Genomic DNA, 21,389 nt, shown 5'->3' with positions numbered 1-21,389 from the left:
AAATAAAATAACAGTCTTATATTGCTGCTACTCAACTGCATATTCCAATAGTATAAGCTTATGAGAATACAACTGCGGSCAGCAGGCAAATTTCTTTTAAGAAAATAGATTGCATTCCAAGGCATACTGAACGGTAGAAACCCAGGAACTCTGAAGAATGGTATTCTTCGATTTTTCTTTTAAGAGGTCGTCTTCTGTAATGCCATCGCTGCATCTTCCAGCTGGTCCCATCAAAGGGCTACACTGGCCACCATCAGAATAGCAGCTGGAAAATCAATACCTCTCCTCAGCATCTGAGCTGGATTATGCCTTGAGGCAGCAGTACTCTATATCRGTGATACTTGCAGTGTGCTCACTTAAGGATTCCTAAAATTTGTAGAGATTAAAGGCAGACTTCTGGTTCTACAGTGGTCAGGGAAAATAACAGAACAGTGGTTACTAACTTTTAAATGTTACTCATCACTAGTCCCACTAAAACCTATTTACACTAAAAACAACCACACCACCCACCAGGACACCGTAAGAAAATTTGCTTAAAAACAGTATAGAGAGCATTTTTTGCTAAGCAGGAGCTAAGTTAGCTGAAGAGGATTCCAGCACCTACATGCAATTTTTTGTTTCATAGWCTGTGCAACCATTCCTCCTCTTACATACAACTGTGCATATCACTGTGTCAGTGATGCTTTTGCAAAGAGGGTTTGACAACAATAGAGAGTCCCCAGTCTGCTAAATAAGAAGTGACAACTCCATTTGAAAGCTGTCTCTGGATGTGTTTTATGTGCAAAAATTATCTGTGACAGTTCAGATCAAAATAGAGTTTTCATTTCATGTGGGAGGTAAATGGACGATAGAATAGGTTACTTTAAATGCTGTAGTCTAGTCCAATTAATGTTTCAGACTTTTTTTGTATRGATTTCTTCTGTATTCTGAGCTCTAAACTTTGAAATAAAAAATGTAAAACTCACTTTGATGCAAATACCATGATGCAAAGAACAGGCCAAAAGGTAATAAAAGTGGTTAACAAAAACAGTCATGCAAAAGTATGGCAGAAAAGCTCAAGTTACAGTAATCTGGCTGTGAAATTAGTAAGTACCAAACAGAAAAGAAAACATCACTTCATCACCCTTTCAGAGGGAACCAGGCACGAGAATTGGTCCTGATTTCCCACCTCAATCAACACAGATTTTGCCACTTAGTTTGATGGAAATCAGACTTGTGTGTCAGGCTTTTCAACAGCAGACACAAATCTACACACTATCATTTGCTTTTCAGATTGTATTTCTAGCTCAGTAACAATGACAATTTGTACTTTTTTAAAAAAAAAGGTAGATCCAAAATATTGCTTTGACCTCTGATGCAAGGATACACATTTTCATGTGTTCTGGAAAATTATACCTGCTGATTTTTTCAGAGATACGCCTCATTAAGTACCAGCATGCTATGTTATTCAGAAATAAGACAGGACACACTACGAAAGCATTAACGATTTCATGTGTTCTTGTTCCCTTTTATGTGCTGTGGCAACTGCTGCTCTCCTATCACACAGGGTGGTTATCACGTTACTACCCACCATCTATAGAAACGAAGTGTACACCACCAAATCTGTGCAAGTATTTATCTAAATTCTGACGTGAACTGTCACATTTCTTCCCAATAAACACGAACGCACGTTTGTCACTTGCACATCAACCAGCCGTTTCCTGACCCGTTCTCGTAATGGACGGGATCCACCGCCGTGCTGCTCGAGCGTAACAGCGGTTCTGGTGCAAAGCTGGCAGGAAACCATGCTGGCCCCCTCGCTCCCCATCTGGCATAACTGATGCAGAAAGCAGTAGTTTGTACATTGCTTTTTAGACGCAAGTACTACGCACGGTGTAAGTATTATCACTAGAGAAGCCAAAAGTGAGTGAAGTCACAGCAAACAAGGGCCAATGAACCTTACTTCATGCATTTTGTTTATGCCACACTTTAAACAATGCAAATTTTGAATCTTTTCTGAGGAACAGCATTTCTGTCAGCACCATTTTCAATTTCCACCCACTTACAAGAGCAGGTGCCTTAATGTACCATTTCTCAAGCCAATAAAGAAAACATTTAGAAATACGTTGAAATTTTTCTCCTAAAGTCAGGAGGGAATTAATTTTAGGTTCCATGGGCATTACAGGGAAAAAAAAAAAAAAAAAAAAGATCTCCACTATGAATGCATTGTGCCACTAGAAAAATTAAACGAGACAAAACATTCAGAAGATATTAGACCTCAGTATCTGCACTGGCCAAGGACTGAATACTAGTAGCCTTATTCCTCAGAGGCAGGTTTTAAACACAAAAGAGAAATGAAAATACACTTACATGTTAGGGTCTTTAAAAGAAAAACAACAACAGAACAATGAAGCTGCTCAGATGCTTCCTGTATTCACCATAGCTAACAGTAATGAGAGAGGGCAGAGTGCAGACTAAAGGCTAAAAGAAATACTGTTAATCATTTCAGGAGCCATACAGACGTGTAAAAATACCAGTATTTAGACTAATGAGTTTAAATTTTGGGAGGAATACCTGAATGCTTATATTTAGATTGATAATCTATTTGCAGCCGCACTCAGAATTAAGAGTTCAACCTATTCAGGTCTGGAGCCAGAACATGTCAGTAAGTGCAAGAGACTTTTCGAGCTCTGTAGCAAAGAGGTCAAAGCAYCAACACTGATGCAGACAGTGGCATTTACAGAGAAAAGGAGGAAAAGACCATTCCCTCCCCCCCAGTCCCCTTTACTCTCCCTCTCTGAAGCAGCTGCTGCTTCAACATTGCCATTGTATGTACAGGCACAAAACAACTGCCTCCTGGATTTTTTCAAATCAGGGACAGGAATAGCAGAAAACGTCAAAGGAAGAAAACAGCACCTTATTCAGGTGAAGGACTGCAGGCTGTTGCTAGTAATTTGTGCGCTGACAATCAATAACAATTAGGAACAGGCTTCCCGCTGCTTCGGTGCCGGTCCCCAGCCGGCCCCCGCAGGCTCGCACCCCTTTGCCGCGCGGTGGAGGTCTGTGCTGGCTTTTAGGCAAGGACCGGCACGGCCGCAAGCCCCTCTGGGCCTGCCTGGGAGGAGGGCAGCAGCAAGCCAGCCCCCGGCTAGCGGCACACTTACTGCCCACAGGTGCTCGATTAAAGCGGTTCTCCCACAATAACTGAGCRTCGTGGCGGCTCAGACGTAGAAAACAGTCTTCTGCCACCATGCCAAGACRGAAAGTGTTTTCAGTGCTCCCACCTCTCTGACGGTGCCTTGCTGCTTACTGCGCAGCAGCAAAGGCGCACAGGATCTGCCAGGTTCCCACTGTTTTCATTTCCCTGCCGTGCACAACGCTTGCATCTGAAACGTGTCCTATGCTTAAACTTTCAGGCCATTCTCAAGACATTTGTCTTCCATGCAATTTATGTAAATACCATAATGATCATTTGAGGTTGATTCCCATTTACAAGGTAATAACCGTAACCAGGGCTAAGTAGGCATCAAAGCCTAAAACCAGAAGTGTTTATAGCAGATAAATTCCAGGGCTGAAGAACAGGCTTGAGTTAATACTCGTTTGAGGGAAATGCCCTTAAGATACTCTTACTCTGAAAAACATTTTCCAGAATTGAAATTTTAGCAAATGAGGAAATTAAACCATAAATACAGGTCAAAGACTGAGGATGAGACGTTGTTGGAAACGCTAAAACATTAGTTAGCTCCGTCTCCCAGCGCTTCTCCTCGCTGCTCCCAAGGCGCGGGAGGAAGGGCTGACAGGCTCCCACCAGGCGCGCTCAAGGGGGGCTGTCGCACGGACCTACGGGTACGGAGGTGCCCAAGGGGAGAGAAACCGGGACAGGAGCAGAGAACTTGCTGTTCTCCAAGTATGTTAAACTTATTCCACTTCTAGCACTTTCTAAAGGTATCTTGCACTCGCTCCCTTTGCATCTTCCTGTTTAACACAGATTTTGTTTTGCCTTTTTTCTGCTTCAGCTTGAYAAATGGAAGAATTGAAGGCAGCTACCTGCTTTGCAGGCCACCGAAGAGAATAAAATCTTTCATGCAATCACCACCCTCCACTGCTTTCTAAAAACAGCCTCCAGACCTCAAGGTCAAGTTAGTGATTAAAAAAAGAAAAAAGAAAGATAACCCGTGCGGTTGTCTGAAGCAAGCGTCGTCTTCCCCCACACCTCTCCTAACGAAAGGCCTCACCTTCCCTCCGATGCAGGCCACAATATCATTTAAAACTAGTTATTTGTTTCCYTTCCAAGGCAGCCCAACCTCAGTCTCCGCAAAACAGGGGCAATTCCTTTCGATCATCCCGAGATCGGCACGGACACCTCGGTTCACGTCAGCGAGAGCCCTGCAGCCGAGCTCGGCCACGGCTCACGGCGCCGCGGGCAGCGCCCGTCTCCGCGCGGGCAGCGCCCGGCCTCCGCGCGGGCAGCGCGGCCGCCCGCACAGCCTCAGCGCAGACCAGCGCGACGCCAGAGCTCAGCACGCAGCACCAGACGGTACCATTTCCTGGCTTGCTACAGCCCCTCGGATTACTGTCTGCAACAGCGGATTTTGAGATTTGGGGCTGAAAAACAGCACGTTTTAGAGTTTGTCATCGACCGTGCGCTCTGCACAGCTGCCAGACAATAATCACAATTATTCTCTTTTTATTCTGCATCCTGTTGCCTATTTAACCAATTCTCTCACAGTCCCTCAGTCCTCCCAATATTTTTGCTAGCACAATATTGAGTGATTTCCAGCTTTTCAAACAACATCAATTCTTACGCTTTTTTGCTGACCGGAAGATTGGGTTTCATGCCTCTGTCGATACTTGCTGCAGCAGCACTGCAGTTCTAGGGGATCTTCGGATGACCTTGCACCAGTGGCATCCTGACGCAGCACGGAGCCCTGTCCTGGCCTTCGCTCCGGAGCAGCAGCCTTATCCTGCTATCGGATGCTTTAACCCTGCACAAGGTGGTTTCCACTTCCGTGCATTTCCCTTCCGTTTCCATCCAGAGGTCGGCTCTGTGGCCCCACCAGCTCTTGACGCAAGATACRGAAGATCTAAGTCACCCATTGAAGCAGAAAAACTGCACAGAGCTGCCAGTGTCTACCCCAGGTAACCGGGGACTGCAGGAAAAACAGAACATAATTAACCTGCAGAATATTTCTCATGGCTCCAGTCAGTCTATGTGCCTTTTCCTTGTCACATCTAAAYGTTACTTCTCCATCCTTACTAGACATAGTACCACTGCCTTCCTAACTGGACCTAGTCCCAGCGTTTTGAAGCAGGCCAGTAATAAGCCTATTTTTCCCTCCTCCAAACGTAACCATTTGTCCATTACTTTCAGATTTTGGGGAGACAATTCCTTCTCTTCCACCAAACTTAGACTATTTTTAAAAAACAGTTTGACCAGAAGCCACAAAATTAGCTTAACACAGGGAAAGTCAGGAGAGAGATTGCCACGGGCTCATGCCATTGCCTGCAGTCTGAACAGATGGATGTTCATACACATGAACCTGTCTACRTTCCTCACCTCCAGCTTCTTCCACCTCCAAAAAATAAAATAGCCTTAGTATGCACAGACTTAAAAATGCAGTAAAATCCCAGACCCTCATCTACTGAACAGTTTTATCAAATGAAGATTATCTCTTTCACGRATGAAAGAAAGAATTCCTTTAACTGGTAGCAGCTCAAAAAAAAATCAGGAAAGGATTTTTTTTTGGAAAGTCATGGTTTTGGACAGAGCGTGAGCTCCCAGAAGTCAGCAATGCAGATTCAGATTACGCTGGGCTGCGGAGCAAAGCCCGCACAAGGGCAGGTCACCAGGGCTTTCTCTGGAACGACTCACATATCCAGAAGCTAAGAGATGGTAAGGCAAAATAACTATGCCAGAAAGGTGGGGAAAACCAGCAGACGGTAACAAAGAGAGATGGGAACCCGGCTGAGGGAAAGAGAAAACAAAAGAAAAAACAACGAGAAGGTTTCTTGGCATGGCCCGTGTTGGAAGGGCAAGCCTCGCCACTGCGAGCAACGTGAGGACCTTCTGCTCCTTGTTCCTCTTCAGCCAGGGAGCTGGTACGACGTTAACACTCACCATTTAACCAGAACTGCAGTACAGAATCGAGCTGATTGAGAATATATCTTTTTTCCCTCCTAGCTAGCACAATTCTGCAGGGCTAGCAGCAGGGCCAAGCAGACCAATTCTGACAGGGGACAACCTCAAGTCGGGCACCTTGAAAACCCCAAAGCGTATTAAGTAGAACAGACTATTTGAGAGTAGTGGGAAAAGAGGATCACATCAGATTTAACCATGTCCCCTACATTTTAATTAAAATAAGATTTAATAATTTTATTTAGGATTACCAAAATCCCAGAAGAATTGCGTTTCTCTGTCTGCACTGGTACCAGACAACTGTTAATTATGGAGAAAACCTGCCGTACACAACACTACATACATGCATCCATACTGCATATCCAGCAAGGTAGTTTTTCTTGTTCAAGGAGAATATCTCAGTTACATTGCTTTGCCTGCTAAATGGAAATACCACATGCTATTAGGGTTTGCACTTTAAATACGCAAGTGACTGGCCTATAAACAAGATTTTAACAGCTTCTCTTTTGAACAACTCTGACTGTTTAATTAATCTTCAGCCATTAACCATTCATTTAAAATGCCACTTACGAAATCTTAATTTTGCACATTATCAGCCGGTTCACAAATAGCTATCTATGAGCAGAAGTGTAATGATCCTCTCTCTTCCTTGGAGCTTACCAACCTTATAGTCAATTCTGGCTTCTTAATTAACCACATACATATTAGCATTTAAAATTAAATGGTGTTTTGTAGAAAAAAAAGAATTAATGTGCAGAGAAAAGTTAATATACACATTATTCTGCTGATGATTAAAGAAGCAAGCATGAGCTCTTGGTCAAACAACATCCTGTGTAAGGCAGAATTTAGCATCTCTTGCTCACACTAGAGAAATACACTGTGGCAGAAACACATGCAAGACCGTATGATTGCATTCCAGCTGCATGGACGACCTCATTTTGTCTTTATTTGTATATTTAAGAGGCTGACAACACCATCTGCATTTTACTCTCTATCCTCTGGTACGGTCTCTTCTTCCAGTAAAAGACCTGTTCTTTCTCCACAGACTTATGTTTTGCATTTGCATGCAAACAACTATAAGAATGGGGCATTACCAATAAATGGTAATTAACCTAAAATAATTCCATGCAATAAAATATCACATAAGAAAAGAGAGGGCTGGAGGGGGAAAAAATTCTGAATGCCTATGAATGCTTAACACAGCTGCCAAAACTTAGGCTCACCAGCATCTGCTGCAGGACAGTCACAAGGGAGTTGTGGGAGTGTAGTATATAAAATTTTACACATCTGTCAATAAGTGAGGTGATCCAAATGCAAACCCGAGCAGTCAGGAGGCATGTAGGCAGATTTGTGACTATTCCTGATAGACTTTACTTCTGCTGAACAGTGCATGGCTTGGAACAAGCATGCGCGCATTACATGGGAGCAGCAGCTCTGCTTGGGTTAAACTCTGACAGTTCCCTGCTGTTCAGACACGCTCTGAAATCCTCCAGGCTACACGAGCTCCACAAAACCTTGGGCATCCATGAAAAGTGAATGATAGGGCACGGGTCCCAAAGTCGGGGATCTTATTCAACCATGGGGTTCCCGGGAAATGGCACTCTGAGCTGTAGCTCTAAACAGCATTTCCTGAATTCAGTCAACAAAAAACCTATGTACTTTTTGCACATAGTTGGGAAATCAAACTAAGGCTTGTTTAAATATATTCCAAGTGGTCCCATTGCTAACATTTTTCTACTTAGCACAGTTATTACATGCTACTCATTGCTTCATCTGGAACGGAAACTGCAAGCGGTGTCAGGAGCAGGAACTCACTGCAAGTGCAAGTCCAGTGGAACAACCTACACTCTCTGGTAGCCAAAAGGGTTTCTGGACTCCTTGCTTCCACAGCTAGGCCGGCTCTAGGATCCCACAGGAACCACTGAGCCTCTGCTGTACCCTGCTTGTGTCAATTTGGACTTAACTTCTGTCAGAAATCTAGCAGACAGGAAGGACAGTAAAAGTTGACACAGACTGTGCCTACAAAATATATACATACATACGTATGTATGTATGTATGTATGTATTAGCATTATGGGCAAAAGCAATTGCAGCCAGAAATTCACACACTGCCCTGGCAGGTTTGAGAAAGAAAGTAATTCCCATAGCTAATGGAATCAGAGGAGGGTCTTGGGGTACTGGGTAGCAGAGGAGAGGAAATCTGAGTAGACAATTTTAGGACACCAAGGAGATGAGGCAGATCAACAGGCTACGTGGTAAGACAGAGCAATGGCTTGCTCTTACTAGCCATGCTTTATAAATCAAAATATTTCAGTGCATGATCATAGCTCTTTTCTCACTGTAACACAGGGAACAGTAGCAAAGGGCGCTCAGAGATTACCAGGCCTCACTGCCTCTCTGCCTTGCCTCTGCAGTATCAGTCTTACAGAAGAACCGTATCTGAGCAAATGATCCTCCACTCCGACAAAAGGGGATTGCTTTTTTGCTATTCAGTGATAAAAGGTGTTGCAGATGCATGAACAGTGAGTAATGCTTGTGGTATGTTGTACTGAGTTCCAGAAAACTTTAGTTTCTAGATTAAAAGAAATACAGGGCTCAAACATACTGGGCAAATCTAACTTGCCCTTACTTTGAACAAGCCTTTTCTGTGCAGCTGTAGATTCGTACAGCCTTGGTTTGAACAGGACAGTGGCCACCGACACCTGCCCAGAAGACAAACGTTCAGCCTGCTCTTTAGAAAGCAAGCGGTTTGCTCAATTTTAAAACTCTGGACACTTTCTACTCTCCCCTTGGGCTTAAACACAGCTTATATTTAGCACTTAGTTTCTCAAGGCACACACACATTTTATTTGATCCCATTCAGGGAAAGGTGGACTGCCTCTGTCTACCACGGCTCTGACCAGCCTTGAGGTAGGACACAAGGGGAAAAGTTAAGGTTGTGCAGAGGTTATTCCTTTCATTTCCTGGTTCTCAGTCCTGCATTTTGCTAGATTTAACAGTTTGGAAGAGTATACATTTCCATAAGGAATTTTTTACCCTGAATTTATGAAGATTAATTTTTCAATAAATTAACGTAAGCTCTTCCATGGTGGAACCAACACCGCATCTCCAAAACCAGAAAGTCAGACCAGATTGAGGCTTTGGACTCTACTCCTGTGTAATAAAGAGTGATTTTTTTCTTTTTTCTTTTTTTTTTTTTTTTTAAGTCTTCAACAAGACACAGCTCAGAATTTATTCCTGCTAAACAAAGGAAAACTGTATTCATTTTTGTCAGACCAACACTTTGAAATTCCCAAAGATAAGACACACAAATAAGTGAAGAATTATACTTGGCAATGAGTTTGGCATCAGACTTTAAAATGTTTCATACTTCCAAGCTGAGCAAAATAAGTTGAGCGTGTCTTCAGAAACTTTCCGGAGATGTACTCAGAGTGTTTGGATATACTTGACAGCACCATGTTCAAGGAAGAAAAAAAAAAGCAAATTGCTTATTCGAAACGTGAGAAAGGGTTGCAACATGTGTCACGCCTGACATTTAAGTGATAATGGTGCTGTACATATGCTCTTTTGGCTTTGGTCTGACACCTAGGCTCTGCCATGGTGCAGCTTAGCACTGCCACAGAACAGCCCTGACGACTAAACGCGGCGGCTGTGACTTTGCACCCCCCGGCAGTGCCACGCAGCCTGCCGAAACGCAGAGACCCAGCGGGTTCCCCAGCTGCACAAGGTGGTTGGTGCTGGCTGCACCATCCTTTGGGATGGCATTTGCATTACAGAAAATTGTGCCTAATTAGAAATAAACAGAAAAAAGCTCTGATTTACAAAGAAATATGTGATTTTGCCAGCTAATTTTTTTACTGTCTTTAATTCAACATTCAGAGAATACACTGATCATGCTAATGATTTTGCTATATTCATTAATAAGGACAATTTACATTTATATAGCACCTCTCTATCCCAAAGCTTTCAGCAAAATATACACAAAAAATTACATCTATTTCACTGAATATAGTCATCAGTGGAAAGAAAATCAACAACTGTGCGTCAGTGCAGAAGAACGTTGCACAACAATCTAAAACAAGACACAAAGCACAAACCAGAAACAACCCAAAGCAAAGCAAACTGAGCTCACAGAGGCAGTCCTAGCCTGCAAACAGCGCCCTGGATGACCAGGTCTGTACCTGCCCTGGGAAGCAGTGTTTGCAGGCAACAAACATACTCCACAAGGATTCAAGAAACAGCAGTCATGCACGTGCAGCCCCCTATTCTCTGCACCCTGCACTGTGGAAACCTCAGTTCAAGCTGGGACTCTGTCGAGGAGGTTGAACTCGCTGGATACTGGGAACGAGAGGAGGAAAGCTGCATAAGCGTAGACAAATTATCAGCACAGATCTGACCACAAAGATTCTTTCTTTACAAATGGCCTCTGAATTTTACAAGCCATTAATTATGTTAATACATTCTTCTGCAAAAAAACAAAACCAAAAATGAACTGCTTGTTTCAAATGAAGAGTTTTAATTCTCTATCATAATGACACATAACTGGAATTCCCAGACCAAAATGAAATCATCTATTCTTTGTTCAAATCCTTCTACCCCCCARCCTCGTTTACTTCAGTCACTGCTCAAGTCTCCACTCACTATATTATATGTTGAGAGTCAGAGGTGGGAAAATAAGCCATCCATCTTAAGTAAAATTAATAGCAAAACTTTGAGAGAGAGCATGCATGCGTTAGCAGGACCAAAACATGAGCTATTGCATGACAAATGTGTTGATAAATGTTCATCCCTGCAAACGAAACATAACTTTAGTTTGGCTAATAACCATCTATTATACTCCTTTCCCATCATTTTGAGGCAGACAAGGCAGTTTTCATATGTGACCCTTGAAAGTAGATTTATTTTTTATAATTAACGTGTTRTCCAGGGATTTTTTATTTATTTATTTTTTAAAAAATCTCTTTCTTCTTCCAGTGCTCTCCCTTCAGTCTAGAAAGATTTCCTTGCCTGGAGTTGCCAGTATATTCCAACAACTATTAGCTGAGACCTCACAACCCTCTAAAAATTCACATCAAATTATTCAGGTTTGACAYATTTCTAATGGTGAACAACAACCACCTTTTTGTCTCTGAGACAAAGGAAAGATAGAGTTAGAAAAAGAACAAAGGTAGCCTAATAAGAATCCCACAATCCCCATTTTTTCCTAATCTGGTTAAACAGCCTCTACAGGCCTGAGAAATTCAACAAAGCTAAGATGTTGTGGACTGCTTGTCCTCCTGGAGAGAGTCAACACAGACACAATAGCCTCTCAGCATGACTTCTGATCACGGTGTCAGACATGAGATAAGTGTTTTTTGTTTGTTTGTTTGTTTTTTGCCTGCTACAGTTTTGGTTTTAGTTTTTCCAAGAAATCATCATGATAATAACATGCAATTACAGCTAAATGCATGCTAAAATCCAGGAACCCAAGACTGTACCCAAACTTGGCTGGGACTTCACTCTTGTCCTACAGCAAGTCAAGCGTTGTTCATTTACTGTAGTCACCAGCATGATACAAGCAATCAATTAAAAAAGAAAAACGTCTTTGGAAAAGACGTGGACATTTCTTTTCAGCTGTATGCAAAGCAATACATAAACCCCAATTCAAAAGTGATGACATTTAAGATAATAAGCTATAAAGTCCCTGTTAAAATTGATCTCACTAAGTGACCTTCACAACAATGTCTTAATACCATGTCATCATTTTGAGTTACATCTATATACATTCATTTTTGAAAAATATGTGACTCAGATATGAGGACTCCCTCCTGCTGAGAATTCCTTGATCTGGGCTTACCCAGTTAGTGAGACTGGATTTCTGATCCGTTCCCTATACACGGATGCTCGCCCGACTTCAGTAATGATCACTTCAAGACTCTTCCAGGAAAACAAAATCCACTAGATAGCAAAAAGCTGTGATAACTGCCTCTTATTTCATCCTCCTCATCCTTACACAGTAAGGGAAGAGTTAAAAATATGGAAGAAGAGAATTAGCAATGTCATTATGCTTGGAAAGCTCTCTCCCATATTGTATTTAGGTGAAAAAAAGCAAGACTTGGCCTATTCCCTGCTACACACTTAAGATTTATGTCACAGGCATTTTATTACTATTTATAACAATGACTCAGTAGACATTTTTAAAGTACGATGATGCCACAAACTGAAAACACTCCTATATCTGTGCTCACACATTTCTCCAAAATTAACAAGCGTGGTATCACATAGCACAGACTGAGGCTATGGGGAGACACTGCAGATCGCAGCACGAACTCCACGCGCGAACACTTCCTCAAGGTCCCCAGGTCTTACTCTGTCAGCTCTTCTTCTCACATACACTTGTACCTCTCGCCTACACACTCATACATTGGTCTGAAAACCTCAATTTATTAACACTATGATACTAATGAAGCCTTATGTTCTTTCAGCCCCAAATCCCAGAAGCAACCATTTTTAAAGCCCTCATAATGGCTGGGTGCATCATAAACTCAAGATGAATCTGTTTTCTTTTTAACCCAGGGAAAAACTTGACCATCTTTCTTCAATGCTATCAACCTGGAAGCTTGACAGTAAGGATTAAAAATTGCTCTTTCCTTCCCACTTGGTTATTGGAAAGGCTGTGAAAGGCAATCAGTCTTGTGAAGCCACACTTCACAGTCTGCATAAAAATGCCATGATTCCCACTCTTCTCCCCAACCTAATTGAAAGTGCATAATATCACACAGCTGGGGAAAAGTAAACTGCAAACATATGCAATATATCATGCTATCATACAAAACCTCTTACTAATAGGCACTTGATGATCAGTGGGATCAAAAGAGATCTGAAAACAGAGAAGATTTTTGCCGCAGTGTAAGAACTTTTCCTGAGCGGAAGAAGGAAAAACACTCTCTCAGCAGTGCAAGAATTGGACTGCAGCCGATTCATTCATTCCGTTTGTGAAATATGGACTTTTCTTTAACGATTTCTTTTTGACTGCTGCCTTGCATAGATGCTCTGGGGGCACTACTGAAGGAAACTTTTTTTTTTTCTTTTTTTTTTTTTTCACTAGGAGGAGAAAATCCATGGCTTTCCACTCAGTAAATACAGGTTATTTGGGCTTCTGAACACCCCCAACCCCCTCCAACTACCGATGCATCTTTATTTTTAATGCCAGATGGTAATGTTACCTGTCACCAGGAGTCTGCGGGTAGTGCTGCTTGTTTATTTTTGCATATAATCCTTCCAAGTGCTCCCTCTCCATTGGCATTGAAGGAGCATCACGTGGATACACAAAGGTTTCTGCTGGTGATGACGGCCTGTAGATGCTGGCTGCTGGATAAGCCTCTCGGAAGTGATTTACTCTGGCATAATTTGGATCCACGTCATCATCATCAATGTCAGGTCCTCCAGCACCAGTAGAGTAATCAACCAGGGCTTTCACTTGCTTTTGCCTTAGCTCCTGATGCTTTGTACCAATCCTAGCAGTGAGAAAGAAGGAACAAACAACATGCAGTTGGCTCTACTGCAGCAATGGACCCAAAGCCTGATTCATCAGGCAGATCTAGAGCACCAACCCTGAACATAACTGTTCAGATTTTCCAGTACAGTACGAAACCAGTGCCAGGTAAAACAAAATGGTGCATATGGCAATCTCTGATGATCACCTTTGTAACCAAGGCAAGTCGTCATTCCGATGAACAAAATTAATACTGAATGTAGTGTGTACAGCCCTCCACTTTGCAGTTAGTATTTTAGGATTAAACCTCCTCAAAAGGTCTGTATTTAATCCATGCCAAAACTTATATATCTAACCTAATCCTGAAACTTTTCATCTAAATTAGCTAATAAAAATACTACTGCCCCTTGGTCACTTGACTCACCCAGATTCTTCTAAATAAATTAACTTGTGAAAAGTGGATTAAATGTGAACATAAATGCAGGGATGGCACAGTTGTCTGAAATTGGAGGACCAGAGTCAATTTGCTGAAGATTTAATTTTTTTTTTCAGTTTGGCTACATAAATGGGGAAATCATGCCTCATTATAAAGGGGATAGGGACAAAGTAAAACAGTGAAGAAATTAATAGAAACCTGACAGAGATGAATTGGTACATATAAGTGAATTAAAGACTATTACTGGCAGCACTCCACTGTGATAAAGCCTTAAGTGCTACTACAGAACGGGGCTGCTAATCAGGGCCTTTGTGTAATCACTTTGGAAGAGTAAAACATATTCAGGTAAATTTCAAACTCAGCTGATCTTCAATGCTTCAACATTTACTCTGGCAAAAAAAACCCTTCAGTAATGTTCGATGAGCATGCACTGCCTGCTAACTGCTCAGCTGCTCTTCAAGACAGCGTAATTAAACGCAGTGAGATGGATCAGGCAGAATGCTGACCACAGTACGTAATAAATAACATTTACAGAAGATAATGAGGCACAGAGAAAAAAATGAAGAATGGAAGACAGATACACACAGGCAGTGACTGACAGAAGTCAACATGTACTCTTGACTGCTCCTGAAATACAGCAGCAGCTCCTTGTACTGCAAAATAAAAGTGCAGAAGGAACAGTATATAATTTGTACTATAGAAGAATAAGCACCACCAGTAAAACACAATGGGTTCAGGACTCTGGATAGTGAAAAATGAAGATGTTCTGGAGAAAGTCTCGAAGATGAATGGAGAAAATGGTGCCTTTAAGAAACAGATGAGCACACGGGGAGCTTAGTGCTGTTGATTCAGCCTGTCAGACAGGAGCTATTAACTGCAGAATGTGATTGATACTGTTTACGTTGTTACATTAACATTTATTTTGATGATACAATTTTAATTATTTTTCAAGTAACTTGTAACTAAAAAGATTCACAAATAATTCTAATCAGAACAACATGTCTTTTTATACATATACTTGCATACATTAATGTACATCATGCAAGCTTTTAAGTAACTCCTCTCTGCTACCTGTGCTAAGCATATCTAGAGGTGACCCTACGTAAAACGACTAGTTTTAATGCTTAAAACGTAGTCATACTTTACAGTGGGATGCACCTGCACATGATACAAGGGCTTTATCAGTCAGAGAGGAGGGCCCACTCTCCACCCCGCCTTTCCTCGCTGATGCAGATCACTCTTCTCCTCTCTAACTGTTTTACTATAAAGACTATGTGAGAGAATACTGTCTTCCTAAGACCCCTTTTCCTCCAAGTCTCTGAGCACAGGCCAGCTGGTACATTTTATGTTTTTTAAAAATGTAATTACACTAAGGCTTGGTGGATATTTCTGATCCACCACACTAGTTCCTAGATATGAAAGGACAGTAAGAAGAAATAAGCTACAATCCATCTATATCATTAAAATCTCTTAGGTTTCTACACTTACACTTCTTAAGAATTTATTTCCTCCTTGTTCCTTCYCTGAATTTCTCTTTTCTGCACAATCCCCCCTCCTCTTTCTGTACCCTCCGCTCCACATCTGTGGTGCCTCAGGCTTCCATGCCACACGCTCGCTGGCTGGCATTCAGCAGCTGGCCTGGCTCAGGAGAGGTGCCACCAGCGAGTGCAACCTCCTCCAGGGTTAGGCAGTGTCTTGGAGAAGCGGCAGGCTTCAAAGGGAGCCTYTGAGTCTGTGCATTTCTTAGTCTATCTACGAGGGAGATTTTATTGGGGAAACCTATGGAAAGCATGGCCTGATGTCAACATAAGATTCAGTTAGTAAGGCACATACTTTCTCGTTTTACTGCCAATTGCACTGCCTCAGCTGGCTGATGGCTTCCWGGGACGGTGAGAGTTTAATGGCACTTGCAGAACGATGGGGCATACACATTATCTTTTGTGAGACCAACGGTGGCATTGGGAGAGACCTGGGTAAAAGTCATGCTTTTATTCATAAAGCAGTGGGTAACAGTGTGCAGAGAAACTCCACACTGAGGAGCTATATAAGAAAACAGAAAGTAAAAAGCAATGGTCAGTTTTCATTTCTATCTAAACCACAAACCGCTGCTAGCAAATGAGTAATTAGAGAGAAGCTGAAAGTATGCAAAAGCCTTTATCCTCCAAGGGTTCGCGAATAAAGATCAAAGAGAGATCATGCAGCAGGAACTGGTGGAGGGAGCCAGCCTGCCCAGCTCCATGCGTAACAGATCACATTCATCGTCCGCGGAAAGGAATTTGGGGCAAAGTTAGTGCCTGGCCCACCCATGCTAAACTCRGTCTTTCCAGGTAGCTCATCGCCTGGGAGCATGCATTGTACTGCGGCGACAGGGGAGGATTTCCATTGCAAATAAGGCCTCAGACATCAATGAAGCAGGGAGGGAGGTCTACACTGCTGATTTCCATCTTTTATACATACAGGGACTTCAAGAGAAACCCTCTTGCAGAAAGATTAATATTTTACAAGTTCCACATGGGATTATGTTTAGAAATGTAAAAATGAAGACACTATCTTTGAAAAAATTCACACAAATAGCTGTTAGCTTCTGCATCCAATAACTGWGAGTTGGATAGTCCTTGCCTCTGATTACCCTGCTTTTCTTCTACTAAAAATGCATACAGCAGTTAGAGATTGCTGCTGTTTTTGAGATGAACTCTGAAAAAGCACTGCTTATTTGAATATCCTTAAGAACCTGGGAAACAGTGGAGGGCTTCACCCTCACCTCGTGATTAAAAAAAAGCCTAACAGATTTCAGTGGAAGAATAGATCACCTGAGCTAAAGGCTGCTTGGCACACAGTAGGGAATTTCTACAGGTGCATGTAGGATGGTACAGAGTGCAAAAATGAGAAGACTTTGCATTTCAAGGAATGATCTTCTCACACGCCAGTGCAGAAGGCATGACACAGTCCCAAGAAGAGTTGCAACTGCTTCCCAGAAAACAATGAGACAAAATGCTCTTTCGACCAACACATCACCCATCCCCTAGGAATTTAAGACTTTGAAGCCAAACGAGCAGCGCAAAACAGCAGTACCACGTGCATCTTGCTTTCATGTCTGACAGTGAGAGTAATTTGTCCTACTATCAATACTGGTATATTCTGCACAACAAAAGCTGGAATTAGGTCACCACAATTTTCTTTTGTTCCTGTGAATAAGCCTGGCTTCTTCAACTTCTCCTTCTGAATGCAGCCTTCAACTGCTTGCACTATTATAAGTTGAACCTGCTCAAGAACAATTATTTCCGTTCTATATTATACTGACCAGTCAATACCAAGTTATGTGAATTTCTTCATGATCAATGTCTCATCTTTTCAACATTGCTATTATAATTGCATTAATATTTCTTATTTCTTTCTCACTGCTCCATGGAAATCTATAAAATTTGTTCAATGATCTCTCTTTTACCCTATTCATTTCAATCCAAATGCTCAAATATACAGAAATAAACTGTCAGGTGGTTGATTTCTTTGTTTTCCTGTCCTTCCATGCCTTCTCTTACATTTTTCACCTTGGAAGCTTCTTTACATTTTTCTTAAGTTTTAAATACCATCACTGTATATTACATTATGTTTTCACCCAGTTCTACAGCAACTTTAACACACCCCTGTAAGTGCCCAGGAACCCTTTACTGAGGTGTAACAAAAGGCATGCCCTTTTCCTTCCACCACTCGATAAGGCTCTGCCAACCCATCTACGCAGGCCAGGTCTGCTATACCCCATCCTCTGTCTTTTCTGCACTCTCTCTCCTAAATCTGAAGCCGCATTATATTATATATATTTATTCTCCATTACTATATATATATATTTTTATTTTTATATTTATATTATACATATATATATATATATATATATATAAATATATATATATCAATCAACACAACTATCACAGCAATCGGTTTACAGTTTTGAAGAACACAATAATCACAAGAGAGTCCAGAACTGGAGCACCACAGGATGAGTCTGCTTAAACAACTGGTGCAAATTCGTGACAAAAGATAAAATGTCACTCAGCACCACGACACTGGCAGTGAAACCAGAGATGAGGAGAGGCACAGGTCACCATCTGAACAGTTTAGTGGAGCAGTAAGGTTTCCACAGGCTTCCTGATGAGGGAAAGGGAAAAGAAAAGCTCACGCAGAATGAAGGGAAGTTAGATATATTTCCTTTCGGGTATCCCGTATCAATCCTACTCGCTTTCTTCCGCCACCTGAAAACCAAGCTCTCCGGTTAAATCACTGCACGACAACTACATCAACTTCCCTTAGCTGCGTTTCTGTAATAACACAACCTTTTCACACAGGCAGCCGGAGCACAGGCGACATAGAAGTGCTGCATCAGGCAATGCCCTTTCTATTTCCTGTGACCCATCTCTTTTTCATTAGCATCCAAACACATATCCTATCTAAATCTTTTCTGTTGCTTTCAAGATCCACTAGCTATCACTACAACCTTTCTCTACAACAAATAATTTCAGCAAAAAAATGCAGCCCTATAAAATATATAACCTGAATAAAACTACAGTTATCATTTTCAAAGCATGCTGCATCCCATTTTTAGAAGTCAAATAAAGACAGGATCCYATATGCCTAAGGTACTTCCGAAAGTGGGACACGGTATTTTGCAAACGCTACCCTACAACTCAAGTACAGTTGGGCAGCACAGCACCAGAGTAAGCCAAGCAAAYACTCCTATTTATCCTTCCCACAATCTTCCTAGCTGACACATTCAAACAAGTCACACACACTGACTTCTCCTCTATTACCCCACGAAAAGATGCATAAACTTGGACTACAGCTGCCATAAAAGGGTTAACGGCCCGAAGAGCTCCTCTCCAGCTGCAGCTCGCGCTCAGACACCCGATTGAGTTACTGTGGCTTAACAAGTTATTGTGTTTCTGCTGAGCTACTGTCAATGACCACATATGCATTCGCCGCCTGCGACAAACACAATGTAAAACCCTTCAGCTTGACATCAGTGACAGAGATACTGACAGGCACAAGCTGCCTTAAAATCCCGCCGCTCCAGCGGAGCGGGGCAGCTGCAGGAGAGCACGGGGCCCGCCGCAAGAAAACTCCAGAACGAAGGAGCTGAGCAAGAAGCGACTTACCGAGCAGAGCCAGGAACGCTTTCAGGAACGGGAGGAGGACGAGCAAAAGCAGGGAAGGCCATTCTTCGCCTCTTGCCCCACCAGGCCAAGTCAGGGGGATGGCTGGGTTAGGGGTGAGAAGACACCGAGGCCTCCAACACCTTTCTTGCTCAGGGAGCTGCAGGTCAGCGCTTCCCACCCGAGCAGTTTCCGAAGCCGGAGGGCCCCGGACAGGCCCGGGACGAGGGACGCACACCCTTTTCGGCAGGGGTCGGGACASCCCCTCCCTTGTGCTCCCCGCGAGCCCTGAGCAGCCTGTCGCCACAGAGCTCAAGAAATGCCTCGCCAGAGGGTCTCAGCCAGCTCGCGCACAGCTCTGCGGGGCAAAGCCCGTGGCACCCCGACCCGCGGCAGCCCCGTGGACCGACCGGCACGAGGAGCACCACCTCCTGGCACGAGAAGTGGGCTCAGCGGTGCAGGAAGGCGAGCTGGAGGCACATGTTATCTGAAATTTGCTCCAACCTACAAACTTCAGAGCAGGTGGTACAAACCCTGCTGTCACCATGCTTTCAGGCAGCAAGTATTACGCAGACAGTCAAGTACCTGAAGGTACATTTGCCGTTTCCAGATGCTTCAGAGACCTTTCAGTCCAACTTTTGCTAGCTATTTACTGAAGCAGTAGCAACTTTTCCCAATACTTCCTGCTAAGCTGTTACAGCTTCAGCTGTACCCACTGATCACACACTCGTACAAAATACCTAAGTGATTCCTATTCACTAGATGATGTCACTTCTTTTTTCCTTTAGCTGGAAACAGAACTTTCTCTCTTGATATCTCAAGACGGGCACAACCTGCAGCACGCAAACCCAGGGGTGCCAGTCAGCGCCTGCAAAGAAGCCAGGAAGCTACATTTTTACTTGCTGCCCTCAAAGGTAAGAGCAGCATTTCTGCAGAGAGAGAGTTCAAGGTCTACTGACAGCACTGAAATTGTTCAAATGATCCAAGAAGGCAGACAATATATTATTTTCCTCCAACTTTCCAGGAAAAGCCGAAGAGCGATACAAAACTTTTTTTCATACGTACCAAGTGTGCGCTTAGTCCTGAGCAGAGCTCAAAGAATGACATGATTTGAGCCCCAAGGTGCCAATCTAAGTAGACATACACCACAATCGGACAGAAAACACATCTGTGACCAAACCACATATTTCACAGAGAATGGTTCAGGGGTCTTGTTTTACTCTTAGGATGAATACAGCAAAATTTCTTGTATCATTAGTTAAAAGCACAGATTTTACGGAAGAGCAAACAGATGTATGAATGAGCAAGATGCCTGGTAAGTCAATGAAAGATGTTCCTGGGGGAGAAGGAAGAACAGCAAGCAAAGATAAAATGTGCGGCAGAAATAAACAGGGAGGGAGTCAAAGGTCTTTAAGATAATTTCTATTCTGTTTGCAATAAGAGGAGCAGAATAAGATTAGGGAGGAGATCACTGAAATGCTAAACATTTTTCCACTCCTTTGGTTATTCCTTGTGAACAGCAGAATAACAGCTACTGCACTGCATTTTTCCACTCATGTGATTCTCCCTGAGATCTACATACCGCAATGATTACTCAATTTACATCTGATTTAGTATCTTAATACTTCAACTGTGATTTTACATAACATTTCTGCTTTTGTCTCTCATTTACCTAATTCATACATAAATTGAGTAACGGGTTGTCTAGGGGAAAGCAGCCTATTTCTGCAGGAGGTCACTCAAATTTCCATTGGGTTTAATGTTTTAATTCCTTTCTAGCTGCTAGCAAAATATATTTTGGTAACTAAAATATTGTATTTTCATTCATTTACATAATAGTGGACTAGTTACACCCTGCCTTCAGATATTCATAAGCGATAATCACTAATGGGAACGGGTATATTTCACTTGCATATCTGAGGAGATAATTTCAGTCCAGTGCTTTAATTTTTTTATTTCATAATTGTTCAGACAGGCATGCTCTATAATGCCATTAACAATCTTATTCAAATCTGCTTCTGTTATCGGGAAGAGACTCATTTGTGTTTTTTCAGCTATCATCTAGGAAAACTCAAGAGGCAAGCAGGTCTCACAGCTTTAAAAAAAAAATCCTCTTCTTTTTGCCAGTAAATTGAGGACATCTGATACGGACTCATCAAGACTCAAACAATATCTAATTTAGTATTATCTTTCAGGGTATTCTGTTGGTGGCATATTTCT

At 42.4% G+C, this 21,389-nt stretch overlaps 1 protein-coding gene across 1 annotated transcript in view; it reads right to left on the bottom strand.

Annotated features, from left to right (window-relative positions):
* The window catches only part of PARD3B (par-3 family cell polarity regulator beta), a gene marked incomplete at its 5' end in the record, with an annotated part of 417,421 nt that overhangs the window by 66,999 nt on the left and 329,033 nt on the right, over positions 1–21,389 (bottom strand). The window contains one exon of the mRNA XM_085299549.1: positions 13,321–13,611. Within this exon, the coding sequence (XP_085155675.1) occupies positions 13,321–13,611 (291 nt within the window). The remainder of the gene's footprint in view (positions 1–13,320; positions 13,612–21,389) is intronic.

The sequence above is a fragment of the Rhea americana genome, unplaced genomic scaffold (assembly GCF_003343005.1).
Source record: "Rhea americana isolate MKP2758 unplaced genomic scaffold, rheAme1 scaffold_15, whole genome shotgun sequence".
Lineage (NCBI taxonomy): Eukaryota > Metazoa > Chordata > Aves > Rheiformes > Rheidae > Rhea > Rhea americana.
The sequence above is the reverse complement of the archived record's forward strand: the minus strand, read 5'-3'. Positions and strand labels throughout refer to the sequence as shown.